At 45.4% G+C, this 26,695-nt stretch overlaps 3 protein-coding genes across 6 annotated transcripts in view; 1 reads left to right on the top strand and 2 right to left on the bottom strand.

Moving 5' to 3' along the window:
- The window catches only part of LOC124034708 (BMP-2-inducible protein kinase-like), a 478,039-nt gene that overhangs the window by 239,553 nt on the left and 211,791 nt on the right, over window positions 1-26,695 (top strand). The window lies entirely within an intron of this gene.
- LOC124034709 (ras-GEF domain-containing family member 1B-A-like) overlaps window positions 1-26,695 on the bottom strand; it is a 158,129-nt gene that overhangs the window by 56,345 nt on the left and 75,089 nt on the right. The gene's annotated exons all lie outside the window — the stretch shown is intronic.
- Window positions 1,591-15,332, bottom strand: LOC124034711. Of its 2 annotated transcripts, none has more exons than XM_046348192.1 (4): window positions 15,181-15,332; window positions 13,884-14,546; window positions 3,135-3,364; window positions 1,591-2,124 (listed from the first exon to the last, which is right to left on the bottom strand). In XM_046348192.1, exons 1-4 carry the CDS (start codon window positions 15,248-15,250, stop codon window positions 1,816-1,818), a joined length of 1,272 nt encoding a protein of 423 aa, XP_046204148.1. In that variant the 5' UTR covers window positions 15,251-15,332; the 3' UTR covers window positions 1,591-1,815. The 2 variants fall into 2 exon arrangements, with proteins under 2 accessions (XP_046204148.1, XP_046204149.1); XM_046348193.1 differs by having other exon boundaries at window positions 15,199-15,332.

Genomic DNA, 26,695 nt, shown 5'->3' with positions numbered 1-26,695 from the left:
GGAGGCAGGGTAGCCTAGTGGTTAGAGTGTAGAGGAGGCAGGTAGCCTAGTGGTTAGAGTGTAGAGGAGGCAGGGTAGCCTAGTGGTTAGAGTGTAGAGGAGGCAGGGTAGCCTAGTGGTTAGAGTGTAGAGGAGGCAGGGTAGCCTAGTGGTTAGAGTGTAGAGGAGGCAGGGTAGCCTAGTGGTTAGAGTGTAGAGGAGGCAGGGTAGCCTAGTGGTTAGAGTGTAGAGGAGGCAGGGTAGCCTAGTGGTTAGTGTAGAGGAGGCAGGGTAGCCTAGTGGTTAGAGTGTAGAGGAGGCAGGGTAGCCTAGTGGTTAGAGTGTAGAGGAGGCAGGGTAGCCTAGTGGTTAGAGTATAGAGGAGGCAGGGTAGCCTAGTGGTTAGAGTGTAGAGGAGGCAGGGTAGCCTAGTGGTTAGAGTGTAGAGGAGGCAGGTAGCCTAGTGGTTAGAGTGTAGAGGAGGCAGGGTAGCCTAGTGGTTAGAGTGTAGAGGAGGCAGGGTAGCCTAGTGGTTAGAGTGTAGAGGAGGCAGGTAGCCTAGTGGTTAGAGTGTAGAGGAGGCAGGGTAGCCTAGTGGTTAGAGTGTAGAGGAGGTAGGGTAGCCTAGTGGTTAGAGTGTAGAGGAGGCAGGGTAGCCTAGTGGTTAGAGTGTAGAGGAGGCAGGGTAGCCTAGTGGTTAGAGTGTAGAGGCGGTAGGGTAGCCTAGTGGTTAGAGTGTAGAGGAGGCAGGGTAGCCTAGTGGTTAGAGTGTAGAGGTGGCAGGGTAACCTAGTGGTTAGAGTGTAGAGGCGGCAGGGTAGCCTAGTGGTTAGAGTGTAGAGGTGGCAGGGTAGCCTAGTGGTTAGAGTGTAGAGGCGGCAGGGTAGCCTAGTGGTTAGAGTGTAGAGGCGGCAGGGTAGCCTAGTGGTTAGAGTGTAGAGGCGGCAGGGTAGCCTAGTGGTTAGTGTTGGACAAGTAACCGAAAGGTTGCAAGTTCGAATCCCCGAGCTGACAAGGTACAAATCTGTCACTCTGCCCCTGAACAGGCAGTTAACCCACTGTTCAATGACTAGACCGTCATTGAAAATAAGAATTTGTTCTTAACTGACTTCCCTATATAAATAAATACACTTCTAATACATCTCCCGGAGTGCCCGAGTTGACAGTGAATTGACCTCAATCCTCCAACTCCAACGTTTCATTCTTGGCAGCCCTGTAGTAAATAGCTAACCTCCCCTCACACCCACCTGCCTATTCAACATGTCTATTTACCATGAGAAATGCTACAGTAGCCCTGATGATGACGGTGACTTCCTAAAACAGGGTGTCTGAGAAGATCGATAGACCTTTTCAACAGGAACACCCATACATTCTTGGGGTGTGTTCATTAGGCATCAAACGAAAGCAAAACTGTCAGCAAAGGAAACAGAACAGATGAGTTTCCGAACACAGATGAGTTTCCGTACACCAAATCGAACACCTTCGAACACCATAAAAAATGTATTGTAAAAAAAAAATTAAAAAAAGTTGAGAATAATACTGAATTTCAGTTGTTTCACTCAGACCACTGAACCCTTAATGTCAATTAATTAAACAATTAACAAATTAATGAATTTTTATTTTATTTCATGTAGGCCAAACACTCCAGCAAGAAGTTAAACATACATTTTGAAAGGCATGGAGTTCTCACACACACACACACACACACACACACACACACACACACACACACACACACACACACACACACACACACACACACACACACACACACACACACACACACACACACACACACACACACACACACACCAGGTCTGTATCCAACCCTTTCTTCTATAAGGCCTCTGATTCCATCTGGTCTCTGTCCTCAGTTCCATCATCATGTCTGGTGATGGTCGAGGCCCCGGCAACAGCCCCACCTCCTGCCTCCACCCTGCTACACTGGTGGCAACAGCTGCAGCTGTGATGTGGTGTCTGCTTCGGTCTCTGCTGGTTCTGGGCCAGGCCACTGAGGAGCGTCAGTACCCTGATCTCATGCGCCATACGGGCCTTCTCCCTCCGGTCCTCCCTGTCCGCCGCTTCCCTCTGCCTCAGCTCCTCTCTCTCCAGCCACTGAGAGAGCAAGTCCTGCTGCCAGCGAGCCTGACAAAGAGACAGAGAGAGAAAGTTTAGACACCGAGTCTTCTACCAAAAGCATTATGATGTACAGTTTATATTACACATACAGTGGGGCAAAAAAGTATTTAGTCAGCCACCAATTGTGCAAGTTCTCCCACTTAACAAGATGAGAGGCCTGTAATTTTCATCATAGGTACACTTCAACTATGACAGACAAAATTAGAAGAAAAAATCCAGAAAATCACATTTAAAAAAAAAATTATTTGCAAATTATGGTGGAAAATAAGTATTTAGTCACCTGCAAACAAGCAAGATATCTGGCTCTCACAGACCTGTAACTTCTTCTTTAAGAGGTTTCTCTGTCCTCCACTCATTACCTGTATTAACCCTAACCCTAACCCTAACCCTAACTAGGGGACTACATAGATAACAGGGTATTCCCTATAAACTATGGGACTACATAGGTAACAGGGTATTCCCTATAAACTATGGGACTACATAGGTAACAGGGTATTCCCTATAAACTAGGGGACGACAGGGTGTCATTTGGGACACAACACATATAGGGTGCGTTCAGAAAGTATTCAGACCCCTTGGACTTTCCCCACATTTTGATACGTTATAGCCTTATTCGAAAAATGATTAAAATGTATTCTTTTCCTCATCAATCTACACACAATAACAAAGATAAAAAAATTGGGTTTTTAGAAATTTTAGCAAAAAAATATAAAAATACATACGGGAATATCGTGGGGTATTGTGGGGTATTGTGATGTCATTATGGGGTATTGTGATGTCATTATGGGGTATTGTGATGTCATTGTGGGGTATTGTGATGTCATTGTGGGGTATTGTGATGTCATTGTGGGGTATTGTGATGTCATTATGGGTTATCGTGTGTAGATTGATGAGGATTATATTTGATCCATGTTAGAACAAGGCTGTAACGTAACAAAATGTGGAAAAAGTCAAGGGGTCTGAATACTTTCTGAATGCCCTGTTTAGATACACATATCTATCTATTCGTCTCTGACCTGCTCCTGCCTCTGGCCCTCCAGCTGTACCATCAGACCCCGGGACTCTGAGACCAGTCTCTGGAAGCAGTCTGCCAAGTGCTTCAACACAGGCTCTAGGGGCTGGGTGGAGGCAATGGTGATACCACTGCCCAGGTTGGGGTAATGGTCTGGGGGTGGAGAAAAATGGGAAGCAGGCTGGGGTGGTGGCGGTGTTGACCTGGAGCTGCGGTCACCCTCCAATGGATGAACTGCAATGCAAGAGATTAAATACATTAATTAATCAGATATTAAATAGATTAATTAATCAGATATTCTGATTTTGATAAAGTTTTATTACCACAACATTGAGCAATTTGTTTAACACTTTTTTAGTTACTACATGATTCCATATGTTTTATTTCATAGATTTGATGTCTTCACTATTATTCTACAATGTAGAATCAACAGTTTACCCAAATTGCAAGGTTATTATAGTAAATGAAAACAGAAACGAAAATTGGAAAAACTATTTAACAAAATAAAAATATCTATTAAAAAAACACTTGAAAAACAAAAACTCTACTGAAACTAATATTTTGGACTGCAAAAAAAATTGAAAGAAAATTGTTTAGTTTTTCTTAGTCTAAAAACTTTCGGCAAAAATCAAAAAAGTTTAAGGTTCTGAATCTGGTGGGTAAATGTTGCCAGGAAATGGCAATGTTTCAAATAGGTCTAGCTTGTGCATCCCTATCACCAATCAATAGGCCTAGCTTGTGCATCCCCATCACCAATCAATAGGCCTAGCTTGTGCATCCCCATCACCAATCAATAGGCCTAGCTTGTGCATCCCCATCACCAATCAATAGGCCTAGCTTGTGCATCCCCATCACCAATCAATAGGCCTAGCTTGTGCATCCCCATCACCAATCAATAGGCCTAGCTTGTGCATCCCCATCACCAATCAATAGGCCTAGCTTGTGCATCCCCATCACCAATCAATAGGCCTAGCTTGTGCATCCCTATCACCAATCAATAGGCCTAGCTTGTGCATCCCCATCACCAATCAATAGGCCTAGCTTGTGCATCCCCATCACCAATCAATAGGCCTAGCTTGTGCATCCCTATCACCAATCAATAGGCCTAGCTTGTGCATCCCTATCACCAATCAATAGGCCTAGCTTGTGCATCCCTATCACCAATCAATAGGCCTAGCTTGTGCATCCCTATCACCAATCAATAGGCCTAGCTTGTGCATCCCCATCACCAATCAATAGGCCTAGCTTGTGCATCCCCATCACCAATCAATAGGCCTAGCTTGTGCATCCCCAATCAATAGGCCTAGCTTGTGCATCCCCAATCAATAGGCCTAGCTTGTGCATCCCCAATCAATAGGCCTAGCTTGTGCATCCCCAATCAATAGGCCTAGCTTGTGCATCACCAATCAATAGGCCTAGCTTGTGCATCCCTATCACCAATCAATAGGCCTAGCTTGTGCATCCCCATCACCAATCAATAGGCCTAGCTTGTGCATCCCCATCACCAATCAATAGGCCTAGCTTGTGCATCCCTATCACCAATCAATAGGCCTAGCTTGTGCATCCCCAATCAATAGGCCTAGCTTGTGCATCCCCAATCAATAGGCCTAGCTTGTGCATCCCCAATCAATAGGCCTAGCTTGTGCATCACCAATCAATAGGCCTAGCTTGTGCATCCCCATCACCAATCAATAGGCCTAGCTTGTGCATCCCTATCACCAATCAATAGGCCTAGCTTGTGCATCCCTATCACCAATCAATAGGCCTAGCTTGTGCATCCCTATCACCAATCAATAGGCCTAGCTTGTGCATCCCCATCACCAATCAATAGGCCTAGCTTGTGCATCCCCATCACCAATCAATAGGCCTAGCTTGTGCATCCCTATCACCAATCAATAGGCCTAGCTTGTGCATCCCTATCACCAATCAATAGGCCTAGCTTGTGCATCCCCATCACCAATCAATAGGCCTAGCTTGTGCATCCCCATCACCAATCAATAGGCCTAGCTTGTGCATCCCCATCACCAATCAATAGGCCTAGCTTGTGCATCCCCATCACCAATCAATAGGCCTAGCTTGTGCATCCCCATCACCAATCAATAGGCCTAGCTTGTGCATCCCCATCACCAATCAATAGGCCTAGCTTGTGCATCCCCATCACCAATCAATAGGCCTAGCTTGTGCATCCCCATCACCAATCAATAGGCCTAGCTTGTGCATCCCTATCACCAATCAATAGGCCTAGCTTGTGCATCACTATCACCAATCAATAGGCCGGGCCAAGCTAGAACAGCTTGTCGTGACCGGGCCAAGCTAGAACAGCTTGTCGTGACCGGGCCAAGCTAGAACAGCTTGTCGTGACCGGGCCAAGCTAGAACAGCTTGTCGTGACCGGGCCAAGCTAGAACAACTTGTCGTGACCGGGCCAAGCTGGAACAGCTTGTCGTGACCGGGCCAAGCTGGAACAGCTTGTCGTGACCGGGCCAAGCTGGAACAGCTTGTCGTGACCGGGCCAGGCTGGAACAGCTTGTCGTGACCGGGCCGAGCTAGAACAGCTTGTCGTGACCGGGCCAAGCTAGAACAGCTTGTCGTGACCGGGCCGAGCTAGAACAGCTTGTCGTGACCGGGCCAAGCTAGAACAGCTTGTCGTGACTGGGCCAAGCTAGAACAGCTTGTCGTGACTGGGCCAAGCTAGAACAGCTTGTGAAGTTGTTGGAGCCGTTTTCAAACTGACAGCCAGTTGTGTGTCTGATGTGGTGCCGTGCCTTCTCATCCTTGAGGCATTCAACTACTGTTGCAAAACCGGTCCTTTCTGAAGTCACTGTGTGAGCGCTTCACATGCAATATGGCCTCACTTATTTTTCTCCTTTTTTTAAAGCTTATGGCCATTCACAATATACATCTACATAATAGTGTTAAAACAATCGAAATATATTTATATATTTTAGATTCTTCAAAGTAGCCTCCCTTTGCCTTGATGACAGCTTTGCACACTCTGGGCATTCTATCAACCAGCTTCACCTGGGATGCTTGTCCAACGGTCTTGATGAAGTTCCCACATATGCTGAGCACTTGTTGGCTGCTTTTTCTTCACTCTGCGGTCCAACTCATCCCAATTGGGTTGAGGTCAGGTGAGTGTGGAGGCCAGGTCATCTGATACAGCACTCCATCACTCTCCTTCTTCAAATAGCCCTTACACAGCCTGGATGTGTGTGGGGTCATTGTTCTGTTGAAAAACAAATGACAGTCCCACTAAGTGTAAACCAGATGGGATGGCGTATCACTGCAAAATTATGTGGTAGCCATGCTGGTAAAGTGTGCCTTAAATTCTAAATAATTCAGATAGTGTCAACAGCAAAGCACCCCATACCTCCTCCTCCATGCTTCACGTGAGAACCACACATGCAGAGATCATCCGTTCACCTACTCTGCGACTCACAAAGACACGGTGGTTGGAACCAAAAATCTCAAATATGGACTCATCAGACCAAAGGAAAGATTTCCACCGGTCTAATGTCCATTGCTCATGTTTCTTGGCCCAAGCAAGTCTCTTCTTATCGGTGTCCTTTAGTAGTGGTTTCTTTGCAGAAATTCAACCATGAAGGCCTGATTCACAAGGTCTCTTCTGAACAGTTGATGTTGAGATGTCTGTTACTTGAACTCTGTGAAGCATTTATTTGGGCTGCAATTTTCTGAGGCTGGTAACTAATCCTAACTTATCCTCTGTAGCAGAGCTAACACTGGGTGGTCCTTTCTTGTGGCGGTCCTCATGAGAGCCAGTTTCATCATAGCGCTTGATGGTTTTTGTAACTTGAAGAAATGGTGCGGCAGGGTAGCCTAGTGGTTAGAGTGTAGAGGTGGCAGGGTAGCCTAGTGGTTAGAGCGTTGGACTAGTAACCGGAAGGTTACAAGTTCAAACCCCCGAGCTGACAAGGTACAAATCTGTGGTTCTGCCCCTGAACAGGCAGTTAACCCACTGTTCCCAGGCCGTCATTGAAAATAAGAATTTGTTCTTAATTAACTGACTTGCCTACTTAAATAAAGGTTAAAAAAAAAAAAAAAATAAACCTTAAAAGTTCATTTTCCGGATTGACTGACCTTCATGTCTTAGAGTAATGATGGACTGTCATTTCTCTTTGCTTATTTGAGCTGTTCTTGCCAAAATGGTATTTTCTCAAATAGGGCTTTCTTCGGTATATCACCCTTACCTTGTCACAACACAACTGATTGTATAAAATATATTTTAACATATATAAAGCGTAGTAGAATTGCATGAAAAGGCTAACATTTTCCTGTCCAAAGAAGGGAGAAGAAATGTGATAAAGCCTATATCTTAGGCCTAGTCTAAAAAAAAATGGACCTATTCTATTGGTCAGCTTGTCATTCTGTGCGAGAAAGAAATAGCCTATTCCAAACTAACTCTGGGATATACAACCAGTAGCCTACGGCTACATCCCCCCCAAAATTAACAGCGATGAGGCAGATCAGAAGTTTAACATTTTTGATAAACTATTATTATATGGTTAGAGTGTAGGGACGGCAGGTAGCCTAGTGGTTAGAGTGTAGGGACGGCAGGTAACCTAGTGGTTAGAGTGTAGGGATGGCAGGGTAGCCTAGTGGTTAGAGTGTAGGGATGGCAGGGTAGCCTAGTGGTTAGAGTGTAGGGACGGCAGGTAACCTAGTGGTTAGAGTGTAGGGATGGCAGGTAGCCTAGTGGTTAGAGTGTAGGGACGGCAGGTAACCTAGTGGTTAGAGTGTAGAGGTGGCAGGTAGCCTAGTGGTTAGAGTGTAGGGACGGCAGGTAACCTAGTGGTTAGAGTGTAGGGACGGCAGGTAACCTAGTGGTTAGAGTGTAGAGGCGGCAGGTAACCTAGTGGTTAGAGTGTAGGGGCGGCAGGTAACCTAGTGGTTAGAGTGTAGGGACGGCAGGTAACCTAGTGGTTAGAGTGTAGAGGCGGCAGGTAGCCTAGTGGTTAGAGTGTAGGGGCGGCAGGTAACCTAGTGGTTAGAGTGTAGAGGCGGCAGGTAGCCTAGTGGTTAGAGTGTAGAGGCGGCAGGTAGCCTAGTGGTTAGAGTGTAGAGGCTCTACCACTAGTGGTTAGAGTTTTCCCTCGGCAGGTAACCTAGTGGTTAGAGTGTCCCACACAGGTAGCCTCAGATGGTTAGAGTGTAGTCCCAACCTTGTATCCTTTTCCCCCGCTCTCTCTCCTCTTCCATCCTATCATCTCTTCCCTCCAGATGGTATCAAACCTTCTCAACCTATCTCCTGATTCTGCCTCCTCAACCCTCCTCTCCTCCCTCTCTGCATCCTTTGACTCTCTATGTCCCCTATCCTCCAGGCCGGCTCGGTCCTCCCCTCCCGCTCCGTGGCTCGATGACTCATTGCGAGCTCACAGAACAGGCCTCCGGGCAGCCGAGCGGAAATGGAGGAAAACTCGCCTCCCTGCGGACCTGGCATCCTTTCACTCCCTCCTCTCTACATTTTCCTCCTCTGTCTCTGCTGCTAAAGCCACTTTCTACCACGCTAAATTCCAAGCATCTGCCTCTAACCCTAGGAAGCTCTTTGCCACCTTCTCCTCCCTCCTGAATCCTCCTCCCCCTCCCCCTCCTCCCTCCTGAATCCTCCTCCCCCCCCCCTCCTCCCTCTCTGCAGACGACTTCGTCAACCATTTTGAAAAGAAGGTCGACGACATCCGATCCTCGTTTGCTAAGTCAAACGACACCGCTGGTTCTGCTCACACTGCCCTACCCTGTGCTCTAACCTCTTTCTCCCCTCTCTCTCCAGATGGAATCTCGCGTCTTGTGACGGCCGGCCGCCCAACAACCTGCCCGCTTGACCCTATCCCCTCCCCTCTTCTCCAGACCATTTCCGGAGACCTTCTCCCTTACCTCACCTCGCTCATCAACTCATCCCTGACCGCTGGCTACGTCCCTTCCGTCTTCAAGAGAGCGAGAGTTGCACCCCTTCTGAAAAAACCTACACTCGATCCCTCCGATGTCAACAATTACAGACCAGTATCCCTTCTTTCTTTTCTCTCCAAAACTCTTGAACGTGCCGTCCTTGGCCAGCTCTCCCGCTATCTCTCTCTGAATGACCTTCTTGATCCAAATCAGTCAGGTTTCAAGACTAGTCATTCAACTGAGACTGCTCTCCTCTGTATCACGGAGGCGCTCCGCACTGCTAAAGCTAACTCTCTCTCCTCTGCTCTCATCCTTCTAGATCTATCGGCTGCCTTCGATACTGTGAACCATCAGATCCTCCTCTCCACCCTCTCCGAGTTGGGCATCTCCGGCGCGGCCCACGCTTGGATTGCGTCCTACCTGACAGGTCGCTCCTACCAGGTGGCGTGGCGAGAATCTGTCTCCTCACCACGCGCTCTCACCACTGGTGTCCCCCAGGGCTCTGTGCTAGGCCCTCTCCTATTCTCGCTATACACCAAGTCACTTGGCTCTGTCATAACCTCACATGGTCTCTCCTATCATTGCTATGCAGACGACACACAACTAATCTTCTCCTTTCCCCTTCTGATGACCAGGTGGCGAATCGCATCTCTGCATGTCTGGCAGACATATCAGTGTGGATGACGGATCACCACCTCAAGCTGAACCTCGGCAAGACGGAGCTGCTCTTCCTCCCGGGGAAGGACTGCCCGTTCCATGATCTCGCCATCACGGTTGACAACTCCATTGTGTCCTCCTCCCAGAGCGCTAAGAACCTTGGTGTGATCCTGGACAACACCCTGTCGTTCTCAACCAACATCAAGGCGGTGGCCCGTTCCTGTAGGTTCATGCTCTACAACATCCGCAGAGTACGACCCTGCTTCACACAGGAAGCGGCGCAGGTCCTAATCCAGGCACTTGTCATCTCCCGTCTGGATTACTGCAACTCGCTGTTGGCTGGGCTCCCTGCCTGTGCCATTAAACCCCTTCAACTCATCCAGAATGCCGCAGCCCGTCTGGTGTTCAACCTTCCCAAGTTCTCTCACGTCACCCCGCTCCTCCGTTCTCTCCACTGGCTTCCAGTTGAAGCTCGCATCCGCTACAAGACCATGGTGCTTGCCTACGGAGCTGTGAGGGGAACGGCACCTCAGTACCTCCAGGCTCTGATCAGGCCCTACACCCAAACAAGGGCACTGCGTTCATCCACCTCTGGCCTGCTCGCCTCCCTACCACTGAGGAAGTACAGCTCCCGCTCAGCCCAGTCAAAGCTGTTCGCTGCTCTGGCCCCCCCAATGGTGGAACAAACTCCCTCACGACGCCAGGACAGCGGAGTCAATCACCACCTTCCGGAGACACCTGAAACCCCACCTCTTTAAGGAATACCTAGGATAGGATAAGTATTTCCCCCCCCCCGCCCCTTTAAGATTTAGATGCACTATTGTAAAGTGACTGTTCCACTGGATGTCATAAGGTGAATGCACCAATTTGTAAGTCGCTCTGGATAAGAGCGTCTGCTAAATGACTTAAATGTAAATGTAAATGTAGAGGCGGCAGGGTAGCCTAGTGGTTAGAGTGTAGAGGCGGCAGGTAACCTAGTGGTTAGAACGTTGGACTAGTAACCGAAAGGTTGCAAGATCGAATCCCCGAGCTGACAAGGTAACAATCTGTCGTTCTGCCCTGAACAACGACGCACCATAATAGTTCACCTCAAAAGCCACTTGGGCAAAAGCCAGGGAAAATGCAGAGCGCCAAATTCCAATAAATTACTATAAAAATCAAAGCTTCATTAAATCACACATTCAAGATAGCAAATTAAAGCTACACTTGTTGTGAATCCAGCCAACATAGGCTTTCCAGGCGAAAGCAAACGATGCTATTATCTGGGGATAGCACCTCTGTAAACAAAGAGAAAGCATATTTCAACCCTGTAGGCACGATACAAAGTGCAGAAATAAAAATATAATTATAACCTTTGACGAGCTTCTTCTGTTGTCCAATAAACATCACAAATAGTCCGTTTGTTCAATTAACTCCGTCGATGTCCATTTATTTGGCGAGTTTGATCCAGAAAAACAACTCAACTTGAGCAACAATAAAACACTGGTTCCAACTTGAACAATGTGACTACAAAATATCTCAAAAGTTACCTGTAAACTTTGCCAAAACACTTCAAACTACTTTTGTAATACAACATTAGGTATGTTTTTAACATAAATAATCAATAAAATTGAAGACGGGATGATCTGTGTTCAATACAGGAAGAAAACAAACTGTAGCTTTCTGGTCGTGCGCCTCTATCTAACAGTACACTTCAAGTGACCCTCTTTCAAGATGGCTGTACTTCTTCATTACACAAAGGAATAACCTCAATCAATTTCTAAAGACTGGTGACAATATCAACTGCAAGAAGGTCCCTTAGAAATCTGGATGAAAATCCATTGAAAAGAGAATGACCTCAACAACAAAAAAATCTGAATGGTTTGTCCTCGGGGTTTCACCTGCTAAATAAGTTCTGTTATACTCACAGACATGATTCAAACAGTTTTAGAAACTTCAGAGTGTTTTCCATCCAGATCCACTAATAATATGCATATCTTATATTCTGGGGATGAGTAGCAGGCAGTTGAATTTGGGCATGCATTTCATCCGGACGTGAAAATACTGCCTCGTAAACAAAAGGTTAAACAAATATTGGCATTGATCCTTTTTGCACATTTAATGACTCATCACATACACTGCTGCTACTGTTTATCATCGGTCACTATTCCTAGTTGTATGTACATATCTACCTCAATTACCTCGTACCACCGCACACTCGGAGCAGCAGGGAGCCTAGTGGTTAGAGCGTTGGGCCAGTAACCGAAAGGATGCTAGACCAAATCCCTGACTCGGTAAAAGACAGCATCCCCAGCCGCGCCCTCAGAGCATGCGCAGACCAGCTGGCTGGTGTGTTTACGGACATATTCAATCAATCCGGTCTGCTGTTCCCACATGCTTCAAGAGGGCCACCATTGTTCCTGTTCCCAAGAAAGCTAAGGTAACTGAGCTAAACGACTACCGCCCCGTAGCACTCACTTCCGTCATCATGAAGTGCTTTGAGAGACTAGTCAAGGACCATATCACCTCCACCCTACCTGACACCCTAGACCCACTCCAATTTGCTTACCGCCCAAATAGGTCCACAAACGATGCAATCTCAACTGCACACTGCCCTAACCCACCTGGACAAGAGGAATACCTATGTGAGAATGCTGTTCATCGACTACAGCTCAGCATTTAACACTATAGTACCCTCCAAACTCGTCATCAAGCTCGAGACCCTGGGTCTCGACCCCGCCTTGTGCAACTGGGTCCTGGACTTCCTGACGGGCTGCCCCCAGGTGGTGAGGGTAGGTAACAACATCTCCACCCCGCTGATCCTCAACACTGGAGGCCCACAAGGGTGCGTTCTGAGCTCTCTCCCGTACTCCCTGCTCACCCACGACTGTGTGGCCACACACGCCTCCAACTCAATCATCAAGTTTGCAGACGACACTACAGTGGTAGGCTTGATTACCAACAATGACGAGATGGACTACAGGGAGGAGGTGAGGGCCCTCGGAGTGTGGTGTCAGGAAAATAACCTCACACTCAATGTCAACAAAACAAAGGAGATGATTGTGGACTTCAGGAAACAGCAGAGGGAGCACCCCCCCAATCCACATTGATGGGACAGTAGTGGAGAGGGTAGTAAGTTTTAAGTTCCTCGGCATACACATCACAGACAAACTGAATTGGTCCACTCACACAGAAAGCGTGGTGAAGAAGGTGCAGCAGCGCCTCTTCAACCTCAGGAGGCTGAAGAAATTTGGCTTGTCACCAAAAGCACTCAAACTTTTACAGACGCATAATCGAGAACATCCTGTCGGGCTGTATCACCGCCTGGTACGGCAACTGCTCCGTCCACAACCGTAAGGCTCTCCAGAGGGTAGTGAGGTCTGCACAACGCATCGCCGGGGGCAAACTACCTGCCCTCCAGGACACCTACACCACCCGTTGTTACAGGAAGGCCATAAAGATCATCAAGGACAACAACTACCCGAGCCACTGCCTGTTCACCCCGCTATCATCCAGAAGGCGAGGTCAGTACAGGTGCATCAAAGCTGGGACTGAGAGACTGAAAAACAGCTTCTATCTCAAGGCCATCAGACTGTTAAACAGCCACCACTAACATTGAGTGGCTGCTGCCAACACACTGACTCAACTCCAGCCACTTTAATAATGGAAAAATTGATGTAAAAAACTATATCACTAGCCCCTTTAAACAATGCCACTTAATATAATGTTTACATACCCTACATTACTCTTCTCATATGTATATACTGTACTCGATACCATCTACTGCATCTTGCCTATGCTGTTCTGTACCATCACTCATTCATATATCTTTATGTACATATTCTTTATCCCTTTACACTTGTGTGTATAAGGTAATTGTTGTGAAATTGTTAAATTAGATTACTCGTTGGATATTACTGCATTGTCACGGAACTAGAAGCACAAGCATTTCGCTACACTGTATGTGACATTAACATCTGCTAACCATGTGTATGTGACCAATAACATCTGCTAACCATGTGTATGTGACCATTAACATCTGCTAACCATGTGTATGTGACCATTAACATCTGCTAACCATGTGTATGTGACAAATAAAAATTGATTTGATAACATCTTGCTGAGTCTACCTTTGATGATATAATTATAATCAGTGGCATTGATAGCAGAAAGTGTGACCGACCGAGAGAGAGTCAGACAGAGAGTAGAGTACATACCAGCAGGTTCATGATAGTCGTTGCTGTGCTCTAGAAAAGCATCATGGCGTCTTCCACCCGGGCCAACCAGTGACGGAGTGGTGATTCCTACATCGTTGAACTCGTAGTCGTCTGTGTCGTCTGCCTCCCTGTCCTCCTCCACCTTCATCTCAGACACCATATACCGTGAGTTCCGTCCTGCCGTCCCCTCTGAAGATACAAAATTGCATCCTCCTCCTAGTCTTCCAATCCCTTCAGATCCCAAATAGCGCCCTGTTTCAGCAATCAATTCAGAACCAAAATGGCACCCTCCTAATAATCCTCCTATGCCTTCAGGAGATCCAAAATGCCGCCCTCCTCCAGTCCCTTCCATAGCGCGATTTCTCCCCAGCACAGCATCCATCTCAGAGTAGTACCTGAAACTGCAGGGTTGGGAGTCATCCACGCTCATCAGCAGCTTGGCTCTGACATAGTTGGCCTTGAGGGTCTTGACGCGGAGCCGGCACTGGTGAGGGCTGCGGGAGAAGCCCAGGTCACACATGCGGGCTGAGAGGTGTTTGAAAACATGGCGGTTACGGACATTCTCCGCCAGGCTCTTCTGCACTCGCTCGTCACTCCAGGCACACAGCAACACCTGGGTCTCTTCCACTGTCCAGTTGACGGAGCGCTCGGCCTCTCGCTTTCCTGCAGGAAAGAGTACAGTTACAGTACGGAAAATGTTCAAAACAAGATGGCCGACTGACTGTGGTAACACCTTATCGACATATACAGTAGCTAGGTTTATACAGTAGAGACTGGTACAGTGGTACTAGCTGATATTACTAGATTTGTTGCCCTGAACCAAATGACACTGAATTACAGGAAACAGGTGTGTCTTAATTCCTGGCTGCAAAAGTGTGAAGCATGCAGACTGCTGATGGGGCTTAGCTATAAAGTATCTGGAATACCTCACATTTCTGCTAGAATGTTTGGCAACAATATCGTACTAGTTATCACTTGACTGTTGTCAACAACAACATAAGATGTTGGGAGTACCTAGCTAGTAGGCTAGCTAGTTAGCTACTAAGCAAGTGAAGTTTCGGTTTCCAAACCAGTCTGCTTTGCGACATAGCTAATCTAACATCAAAACGGGCATTATCAAGTCTAAAAATCAACATTAAAAAAACATGAGCATTTTCAATAGCAAAGTGAAATCTAAGCATTGCCAGGATGTGTAGCTAAGCTTTTGCTGACTTTGGCTAGCTTCAACACGTTACGAATGAGATGCATTGCAACGTTAACAACCAAATGTGTTTTAAATAAAAAAAACATACAGCACCTTTTTTCAGAAACTTACTTTTAGTAGAAGTTGTCACCGAATTAGCAGAGTTGATAATTGGAGGATTCATTCTTTTTTAAATATATATATTTTTTGTTGCTTTCAATTTGAAATGAACATCCACAGATAACGGTGTGATTTCCTCTTCCGGTTTCAGAGTCTTGTTTGCGTGACGTCACCACGAGACAAGGAGGCGTTTCCTTCTTTTTTTTTGCAGTGACGTAAACAAACTGAAAACTGCAATTGAAATAGAATATAGAATGCAATATATAAAAAATACCACATTAAATGTTCCCAAGTAAAATATGTGATCAAGAAAAAAAATAAGAATATATATATAAATATATATATATATATATATATATATATATATATATATATATATATATATATATATATATATATATATATATATTTTTTTTTTTTTTTGATAAGACAAAACGTTTTTACTCATCATTAATTTATAAAAATGTCTGTCTCTCTCCTTTGAGATGAGAAAGAGGAACAAGACAATGTGAGAACAGTGTGTCTTGTAAAGGAGGAGGAGGTGAAAGCTCTTCTGAGATTCCCAATACTGTGTTTGGCAGTGTGCATTCTGCAATGTACATATAACATTTGAGTCATAAAGCAGACACTCTTATCCACAGCGACTCAGCCATAGCCATTTTGGAAACAGAGCAATGCAGAACCAAAGTGTGAGAGATTGGCTGTGACTACTAACACTGCATAGTAGTGACAGCTTCATTAAAAAAATGGATAGAGGACACAACTTCGATGTAACAGTGTTTTAACATGGACATCGCCATTGAGCGCTTCCACCATTTTAATGTAGTCAACTGGGTGGGAATTCCAACTTCATTGGCTGATCTCTCCAGATTACCCTTGTGGGGGTGATGTCCAACCGGGTCATCAGGAGGGAACAGCTAATTGTGAAGAAGAACATTTTGCTAGCTACATTGCCTCAATGGCCGTGAACGCACAGACGGAATTAAATAGAGATGTTTCTTCTATTCATCTCTATGGAGAGCCTGGAGCATAGTGATCACGCACACACGCACACGCACACGCACACACACACACACACACACACACACACACACACACACACACACACACACACACACACACACACACACACACACACACACACACACACACACACACACACACACACACAACCACTGTCCCCTGCATATTAGCTACTGGTTCTCGTCTCCTCTTTCTGTGCTCACTGACCTTCTGACCTTCTCCTCATGCCAGGGAGAGATATACAACCAGTCTCTCTGTCTCTTCCTTCTCCCTCTGAGTGTGTGTGTGTGTGTTCATGCATGATATACAACCTGTCTGCTCAGTAAGGGGAGAATACATCCCATAGTTCCCATCCCTTCTCCCCCGCCCTAGCCAGACATTATTACAAGCCTATGCTTGTTATTTATTACATTAATATATTATCACAAGCTCAGCCTGTCCCTGGGAAGTCACGCTTTTAGCAAGATAACTGTTCCTGTCCCATGATGTTAAAAGAGAGAATTCGGAGGTAAAAACCTTGAGTCTTAAAAGATCATCACCGTTACGTTCTGGTGGTAACAGTCTTTACCTGCTCATTTTCATGGCAAAACTAAGTGTTACGGTACAATTCCTCTGCGTCCAGATGAGTCCTCTCGTGTATTATGTGTGTGTGTGTGTGTGTGTGTGTGTGTGTGTGTGTGTGTGTGTGTGTGTGTGTGTGTGTGTGTGTGTGTGTGTGTGTGTGTGTGTGTGTGTGTGTGTGTGTGTGTGTGTGTGTGTGTGTGTGTGTGTGTGTGTGTGTGTGTGTGTGTGTGTGTGTGTAATAATGCTGCAGTGTTGCTGCCTGAGAGAGGCTGCGTTTGACTTTTCAAATAAAAGCATTTTCATGTTATTTTAGTTCAAGACAAATCATTTAGTACTCTACACTTACAACACAATTCCTATTTTAACTTATTTAACCACTATTTAATCACAAATCAATTTAGCCACTATTCTAACCTATTTAACCACTATTTAATCACTATTAAATCAATTTAGCCACTATTCTAACCTATTTAACCACTATTTAATCACTATTAAATCAATTTAGCCACTATTCTAACCTATTTAACCACTATTTAATCACTATTAAATCAATTTAGCCACTATTCTAACCTATTTAACCACTATTTAATCACTATTAAAATCACTATTCTAACCATTTAACTATTTAATCAATTTAACCTATTTAAACCACTATTTAATCACTATTAAATCAATTTAACCACTATTCTAACCTATTTAACCACTATTTAATCACTATTAAATCAATTTAGCCACTATTCTAACCTATTTAACCACTATTTAATCACTATTAAATCAATTTAGCCACTATTCTAACCTATTTAACCACTATTTAATCACTATTAAATCAATTTAGCCACTATTCTAACCTATTTAACCACTATTTAATCAATTTAACCACTATTCGAACGTATTTAACCACTATTTAATCACTATTAAATCAATTTAACCACTATTCGAACCTATTTAACCACTATTTAATCACTATTAAATCAATTTAGCCACTATTCTAACCTATTTAACCACTATTTAGTCTATTATTACACTATTACACTATTTAAAATGTTCTTGAATAACTTTACGTTTGTGTTTAAATTCAAACCATGTGGATTCTCAGTGATTATTCAGCAGTTCAGTGTTGACTGTACAGGCAAGGATAGTAAACTGCGTCATTGAACATATCCGTGTAAGATCAGTTTCCTTTTGTTTTTACACTAAATAAGATACTGTGAGACAATAGCAGGAAGATGTTCAGATATGTACATTTAACATTTTTCTGCCTATAGAGGTTTTCAAAACATGATGTTTATAATAGTATGTTTCCCTCGTCTTCATCCTCCTATAGCTGGTCTCCAGCTGCAACCGTATCCATGTATAGCAGAGTGGGACCCCCCCCCGACCCCCCCGACCCCACAAAAAAAACCACATATGGCTCGACAATCATACGCCAAGTAATTTACGAGACGTTGTGAAGCGTGAGCTTCAGAAAAATAGCTTTAGATATGTGCGGCTGTCTCTATAGTAGGCCTGCTACTCTGCTTTTTCGAAAGGCAGGCAGCCCCATGACAGTGTCTGGAACAGCACCTGATGTCTTTTACAGTGCACAACATTTGACCATATCCCTATGGGCCCTGTACAAATGACTACTGCACTATTAAAAAAAGGGAACGAAATGTCCCATTTGGGACACTGTAGTCCGTCCACCCACTCCCAATTATAGAACACTTAGCGGCCCTGCGTGGACACCCTCTAATCACGATGCTCCTTTATAGCATCCACCTTCCAATTATGTGGCGGAGATTTTGACCAATGTGTGGCGTGACCAATAGCCATCCGCCATGTAAGACCGGGAGGCGGAGCGTAATACTACACCTAAAGAGAAGGTTGCACATCTGTGAAAAGGATTCCTTTCATTCCAATCCTCTCAAAACAACGTTTCTAGTTTCATTGGTGGAACAACAACAAATGGGGTGCATCCCAAATGGCATCCCTTTCCTACTTCTGGGCCCTGGTCTGTAGGCCCTGGAATATGGGCCCTGGTCTGTGGGCCCTGGTCTGTGGGCCCTGGAATATGAGCCCTGGTCTGTGGGCCCTGGAATATGGGCCCTGGTCTGTGGGCCCTGGAATATGGGTCTTGGCTGTGGGCCCTGGTCTGTGGGCCCTGGAATATGGGCCCTGGAATATGGGCCTTGGCTGTGGGCCCTGGAATATGGGCCCTGGTCTGTGGGCCCTGGACTGTGGGCCCTGGAATATGGGCCCTGGTCTGTGGGCCCTGGTCTGTGGGCCCTGGAATATGGGCCTTGGCTGTGGGCCCTGGTCTGTGGGCCCTGGAATATGGGCCCTGGAATATTGGATTTGGCTGTGGGCCCTGGAATATGGGCCCTGGTCTGTGGGCCCTGGACTGTGGGCCCTGGACTATGGGCCCTGGAATATGGGCCCTGGAATATGGGCCCTGGTCTGTGGACCCTGGTCTGTGGGCCCTGGTCTGTGGGCCCTGGAATATGGAACCTGGAATATGGGCCCTGGTCTGTGGGCCCTGGAATATGGAACCTGGAATATGGGCCCTGGTCTGTGGGCCCTGGAATATGGGCCCTGGTCTGTGGGCACTGGTCTGTGGGCCCTGGAATATGGACCTTGGCTGTGGGCCCTGGAATATGGAACCTGGAATATGGGCCCTGGTCTGTGGGCCCTGGTCTGTGGGCCCTGGAATATGGGCCTTGGCTGTGGGCCCTGGTCTGTGGGCCCTGGAATATGGGCCCTGGAATATGGGCCCTTGGCTGTGGGCCCTGGTCTGGGCCTTGGCTGCCCTGGACTGTGGGCCCTGGAATATGGGCCCTGGAATATGGGCCCTGGTCTGTGGGCCCTGGTCTGTGGGCCCTGGTCTGTGGGCCCCGGAATATGGGCCCTGGTCTGTGGGCCCTGGTCTGTGGGCCCTTGAATATGGGCCCTGGAATATTGGCCTTGGTCTGTGGGCCCTGGACTGTGGGCCCTGGAATATGGGCCCTGGAATATGGGCCCTGGTCTGTGGGCCCTGGAATATGGGCCCTGGTCTGTGGGTCCTGGTCTGTGGGACCTGGTCTGTGGGCCCTGGAATATGGGCCCTGGTCTGTAGGCCCTAGAATATGGGCCCTGGTCTGTGGGCCCTGGTCTGTGGGCCCTGGAATTTTAGCTACATGAAGTAGCTAAGAGAAAACATGCAATGTAGCCAAAGCTTATAGTGTCCCTTAGGAAACACTTATCAACACTTTGGTTCCAACCTTGTCACAATAACTCTTCCCTGGCATTTTAATTAGTTGTAATCTCAAACATTGTATTCAAAGTGCCCACTATTATATTCTAACTATAGAATTAGAGTAGTCATTATATTTTTTCCATGTTTCCAACAGTTTTGCTCAAATTTGCATGTAAAATCGAAATTGCAACATTTGGTTCAAAATCAATCCTAGATTATTTGTCTCTACGTGGCAGTGGTGTAAAGTGCTTTAAGACAAAATGTATTTCAAGTACAACATAAGTCATTTGTTTTGGTATCTGTACTTTACTATTTTGACAACTTTTACTTGACAACATTCCTAAACAAAATACTGTACTTTTTACTCCATACATTGTCCCTGACACCTAAAAGTACTCGTTACATTTTGAATGCTTAGCAGGACAGGAAAATGGTCCAACTCACCCACTTGTCAAGAGACCATCCCTGGTCATCCCTACTGCCTCTGATCTGGAGGACTCACTAAACAGAGACCATCCCTGGTCATCCCTACTACCTCTGATCTGGAGGACTCACTAAACAGAGACATCCCTGGTCATCCCTACTACCTCTGATCTGGAGGACTCACTAAACAGAGAACATCCCTGGTCATCCCTACTGCCTCTGATCTGGAGGACTCACTAAACAGAGAACATCCCTGGTCACCCCTACTACCTCTGATCTGGAGGACTCACTAAACAGAGAACATCCCTGGTCATCCCTACTGCCTCTGATCTGGAGGACTCACTAAACACACATGCTTTGTTTGTAAATTATGTCTGTGTGTTGGAGTGTTGGCCCTGGCTATCTGTAATAATGTCTGAGTGATAGAGTGTGCCCCTGGCTATCTGTAATAATGTCTGAGTGATAGAGTGTGCCCCTGGCTATCTGTAATAATGTCTGAGTGATAGAGTGTGCCCCTGGCTATCCATAAAGATGTCTGTGTGTTGGAGTGTGCCCCTGGCTATCTGTAATGATGTCTGTGTGTTGGAGTGTGCCCCTGGCTATCTGTAATAATGTCTGAGTGATAGAGTGTGCCCCTGGCTATCTGTAATAGTGTCTGAGTGATAGTGTGCCCCTGGCTATCCATAAAGATGTCTGTGTGTTGGAGTGTGCCCCTGGCTATCTGTAATGATGTCTGTGTGTTGGAGTGTGCCCCTGGCTATCTGTAATGATGTCTGTGTGTTGGAGTGTTGCCCCTGGCTATCTGTAATGATGTCTGTGTGTTGGAGTGTGCCCCTGGCTATCTGTAATGATGTCTGAGTGTTGGAGTGTGCCCCTGGCTATCTGTAATGATGTCTGAGTGTTGGAGTGTGCCCCTGGCTATCTGTAATAATGTCTGAGTGTTAGAGTGTGCCCCTGGCTATCTGTAATAGTGTCTGAGTGTTGGAGTGTGCCCCTGGCTATCTGTAATAATGTCTGAGTGTTGGAGTGTTCCCCTGGCTATCTGTAATGATGTCTGTGTGTTGGAGTGTGCCCCTGGCTATCTGTAATGATGTCTGTGTGTTGGAGTGTGCCCCTGGCTATCTGTAATGATGTCTGAGTGTTGGAGTGTGCCCCTGGCTATCTGTAATGATGTCTGAGTGTTGGAGTGTGCCCCTGGCTATCTGTAATGATGTCTGAGTGTTGGAGTGTGCCCCTGGCTATCTGTAATGATGTCTGTGTGTTGGAGTGTGCCCCTGGCTATCTGTAATGATGTCTGAGTGTTGGAGTGTGCCCCTGGCTATCTGTAATGATGTCTGAGTGTTGGAGTGTGCCCCTGGCTATCTGTAATGATGTCTGAGTGTTGGAGTGTGCCCCTGGCTATCTGTAATGATGTCTGAGTGTTGGAGTGTGCCCCTGGCTATCTGTAATGATGTCTGAGTGTTGGAGTGTGCCCCTGGCTATCTGTAATGATGTCTGAGTGTTGGAGTGTGCCCCTGGCTATCTGTAAAGATGTCTGAGTGTTGGAGTGTGCCCCTGGCTATCTGTAATGATGTCTGAGTGTTGGAGTGTGCCCCTGGCTATCTGTAATGATGTCTGAGTGTTGGAGTGTGCCCCTGGCTATCTGTAATGATGTCTGAGTGTTGGAGTGTTCCCCTGGCTATCTGTAATGATGTCTGAGTTTTGGAGTGTGCCCCTGGCTCTCTGTAAAGAAAATGGTGCCATCTGATTTGCTTTAATATAAGGAATTTGAAATTAAGTACATTTTATCAATTACATTTACTTTTGATACTTACTGTAAGTATATTTAAAACCAAATACTTTTACTGCGTATTTTTACTTGAGTCATTTTCTGTCAACACATCTTTACTTTTACTCAAGTATGAAAACTGGGTACTTTTTCCACCACTGCAATTGAGTGCAGGAAATGCAGAAATGATTAAAGGGCTGAAATTTGTTTTGGTTGAAGTTGACTTGAACAGTATAAACCAATCAGAATGGATGAAGACTCATTGAAATCACTTAGAATGTATGTGTTGCCCCCCCTGGGATCACTCACTACTCATAAATCACCCCGGGATCACTCACTACTCATAAATCACCCTGAGATCACTCACTATTCATAAAGCACCCTGGGATCACTCACTACTCATAAAGCACCCTGGGATCACTCACTACTCATAAAGCACCCTGGGATCACTCTCTACTCATAAAGCACCCTGGGATCACTCACTACTCATAAAGCACCCTGAGATCACTCACTATTCATAAAGCACCCTGGGATCACTCACTACTCATAAAGCACCCTGGGATCACTCACTACTCATAAAGCACCCTGAGATCACTCACTATTCATAAAGCACCCTGGGATCACTCACTACTCATAAAGCACCCTGGAATCACTCACTACTCATAAAGCACCCTGGGATCACTCACTACTCCTAAAGCACCCTGGGATCACTACTCACTACTCATAAAGCACCCTGGGATCACTCACTACTCATAAAGCACCCTGGGATCACTCCTCACTACTCATAAAGCACCCTGGGATCACTACTCACTACTCATAAAGCACCCTGGGATCACTCCTCACTACTCATAAAGCACCCTGGGATCACTACTCACTTCTCATAAAGCACCCTGGGATCACTCACTACTCACTACTCATAAAGCACCCTGTGATCACTCACTACTCATAGAGCACCCTGTGATCACTCACTACTCACTACTCATAGAGCACCCTGGGATCACTCACTACTCATAAAGCACCCTGAGATCACTACTCACTACTCTTAAAGCACCCTGGGGTCACTACTCACTACTCATAAAGCACCCTGAGATCACTACTCATAAAGCACCCTGGGATCACTCACTACTCATAAAGCACCCTAGGATCACTCACGACTCATAAAGCACCCTGGGATAACTCACTACTCATAGAGCACCCTGGGATCACTCACTACTCATAGAGCACCCTGGGGTCACTACTCACTACTCATAAAGCACCCTGGGATCACTCACTACTCATAAAGCACCCTGGGATCACTCACTACTCATAAAGCACCCTGGGATCACTCACTACTCATATAGCACCCTGGGATCACTCACTACTCATAAAGCACCCTGGGATCACTCACTACTCATATAGCACCCTGGGATCACTCACTACTCATAAAGCACCCTGGGGTCACTACTCACTACTCATAAAGCACCCTAGGATCACTCACTACTCATAAAGCACCCTGGGATCACTCACTACTCATAAAGCACCCTGAGATCACTACTCACTACTCATAAAGCACCCTGGGATCACTCACTACTCATAAAGCACCCTGGGATCACTCACTACTCATAAAGCACCCTGGGATCACTCACTACTCATAAAGCACCCCTAGGATCACTCACGACTCATAAAGCAAATGTACAACTTTTACTTTTCAAAACCTAAAAATACCGTCATACCGTCCAATAGTTTAACATAAAAAAAAAAAATGAAAATTAGATACCGTGATATATTTTGGCCATATCTTCCAGCCCAAGGGTGAGTGATTCGACTAGGAGCCTAGACATAATGTGTCAGTTTACAGACAATGTAGCTATCCAGACACACAGAGGCTCAAAGAATTCTATATAGAATCATAATTATAGGATCTCTATGGCCACACATCCTTCATAAAGCTCTTGAAATTCTAGATCTCTGATTAACATTGTGCTCAGTAAATAATTGCCCTTCAAGTGCCAAAAAGATCCCTTGCATTCGTTCCCATCCCCAATCATGACTTCCATTGTATTATAATATATAATAATAATATATGCCATTTAGCAGACGCTTTTATCCAAAGCGACTTACAGTCATGTGTGCATACATTCTACGTATGGGTGGTCCCGGGGATCGAACCCACTACCCTGGTGTTACAAGCGCCATGCTCTATCAACTGAGCTACAGAAGGTATTCTATTGGAACCCTAGCTGTCTATAATAACTACCTATGCCATTCAACTTTTTTTAGGATTTCCATATTTTTGGGGTTGTCATTGGCACATATTTCATACGGTCATGATTAACAGCAGTGCTTACATTCCATTGGTTCAGTCCATACTTCCACATGTTCTCCTGGAGTCCCAGCGATCTATAGATATGGTCTCTATATGACACCGTTTGGGCATTTCCACCTTGAATTCCTTTTCGTTTGTCTCAGCTGTTCTTCATTCCAGAACAGGAAGAGTTCCAGAAAAAAACAGGAAATAGAATCTAAAATAAGAAGAAAGAGAATCTAAACTGCTCCGTGATAGGTGTACTGCCTTGGCCTGGCCGTCACCAGTCCCACACAAAGGAAATACATCACATTCCCACCTTCTTTAATTAAAAGTTCCCGAAAGTCAAGTAGCGAATTTCCTCGTTAGGTTATGCTACATCAGAGGACCAGCTATTGTTTACGTTAAAATCAGGTCAATACGGTCTAGTGAGGAATTACACTACTGGTCGTTCAGAAAGCCTGCAGTTATAGTACAATTGGCTACGTCACAGCCAGGGAGAGATATGCCTGGAGAGAGAAGTCTAACTGACTGGTAGAATGGAGAGTTTTATTTTTTGTATTTTTTTATTTTTTTATTTCAACTTTATTTAACCAGGTAGGCTAGTTGAGAACACCTTTATTTAACCAGGTAGGCTAGTTGAGAACACCTTTATTTAACCAGGTAGGCTAGTTGAGAACACCTTTATTTAACCAGGTAGGCTAGTTGAGAACACCTTTATTTAACCAGGTAGGCTAGTTGAGAACACCTTTATTTAACCAGGTAGGCAAGTTGAGAACACCTTTATTTAACCAGGGAGGCTAGTTGAGAACACCTTTATTTAACCAGGTAGGCTAGTTGAGAACACCTTTATTTAACCAGGTAGGCTAGTTGAGAACACCTTTATTTAACCAGGTAGGCTAGTTGAGAACACCTTTATTTAACCAGGTAGGCTAGTTGAGAACACCTTTATTTAACCAGGTAGGCTAGTTGAGAACACCTTTATTTAACCAGGTAGGCTAGTTGAGAACACCTTTATTTAACCAGGTAGGCTAGTTGAGAACACCTTTATTTAACCAGGTAGGCTAGTTGAGAACACCTTTATTTAACCAGGTAGGCTAGTTGAGAACACCTTTATTTAACCAGGTAGGCTAGTTGAGAACACCTTTATTTAACCAGGTAGGCTAGTTGAGAACACCTTTATTTAACCAGGTAGGCTAGTTGAGAACACCTTTATTTAACCAGGTAGGCTAGTTGAGAACACCTTTATTTAACCAGGTAGGCTAGTTGAGAACACCTTTATTTAACCAGGTAGGCTAGTTGAGAACACCTTTATTTAACCAGGAGGCTAGTTGAGAACACCTTTATTTAACCAGGTAGGCTAGTTGAGAACACCTTTATTTAACCAGGGAGGCTAGTTGAGAACACCTTTATTTAACCAGGGAGGCTAGTTGAGAACACCTTTATTTAACCAGGTAGGCTAGTTGAGAACACCTTTATTTAACCAGGTAGGCTAGTTGAGAACACCTTTATTTAACCAGGTAGGCTAGTTGAGAACACCTTTATTTAACCAGGTAGGCTAGTTGAGAACACCTTTATTTAACCAGGTAGGCTAGTTGAGAACACCTTTATTTAACCAGGTAGGCTAGTTGAGAACACCTTTATTTAACCAGGTAGGCTAGTTGAGAACACCTTTATTTAACCAGGGAGGCTAGTTAAACACCTTTATTTAACCAGGGAGGCTAGTTGAGAACACCTTTATTTAACCAGGAGGCTACACCTTTATTTAACCAGGGAGGCTAGTTGAGAACACCTTTATTTAACCAGGTAGGCTAGTTGAGAACACCTTTATTTAACCAGGTAGGCTAGTTGAGAACACCTTTATTTAACCAGGTAGGCTAGTTGAGAACACCTTTATTTAACCAGGTAGGCTAGTTGAGAACACCTTTATTTAACCAGGTAGGCTAGTTGAGAACACCTTTATTTAACCAGGTAGGCTAGTTGAGAACACCTTTATTTAACCAGGTAGGCTAAGAACACCTTTATTTAACCAGGTAGGCTAGTTGAGAACACCTTTATTTAACCAGGTAGGCTAGTTGAGAACACCTTTATTTAACCAGGTAGGCTAGTTGAGAACACCTTTATTTAACCAGGTAGTTGAGAACAAGTTCCCTTTATTTAACCAGGTAGGCTAGTTGAGAACACCTTTATTTAACCAGGTAGGCTAGTTGAGAACACCTTTATTTAACCAGGTAGG

Source organism: Oncorhynchus gorbuscha, linkage group LG04 (assembly GCF_021184085.1).
Source record: "Oncorhynchus gorbuscha isolate QuinsamMale2020 ecotype Even-year linkage group LG04, OgorEven_v1.0, whole genome shotgun sequence".
Lineage (NCBI taxonomy): Eukaryota > Metazoa > Chordata > Actinopteri > Salmoniformes > Salmonidae > Oncorhynchus > Oncorhynchus gorbuscha.
The sequence above is the reverse complement of the archived record's forward strand: the minus strand, read 5'-3'. Positions and strand labels throughout refer to the sequence as shown.

Coding starts and splice junctions, on each gene's coding strand:
- LOC124034711 (XM_046348192.1), bottom strand. CDS start 15,250: ATGAATCCTCCAATTATCAACTCTGCTAATTCGGTGACAACTTCTACT. Junction 14,547..15,180: donor AAGTAAGTTTCTGAAAAAAG/GTGCTGTATGTT, acceptor TCTTTCCTGCAG/GAAAGCGAGAGGCCGAGCGC. Junction 2,125..3,134: donor AGGGCCAGAGGCAGGAGCAG/GTCAGAGACGAA, acceptor TCTCTTTGTCAG/GCTCGCTGGCAGCAGGACTT.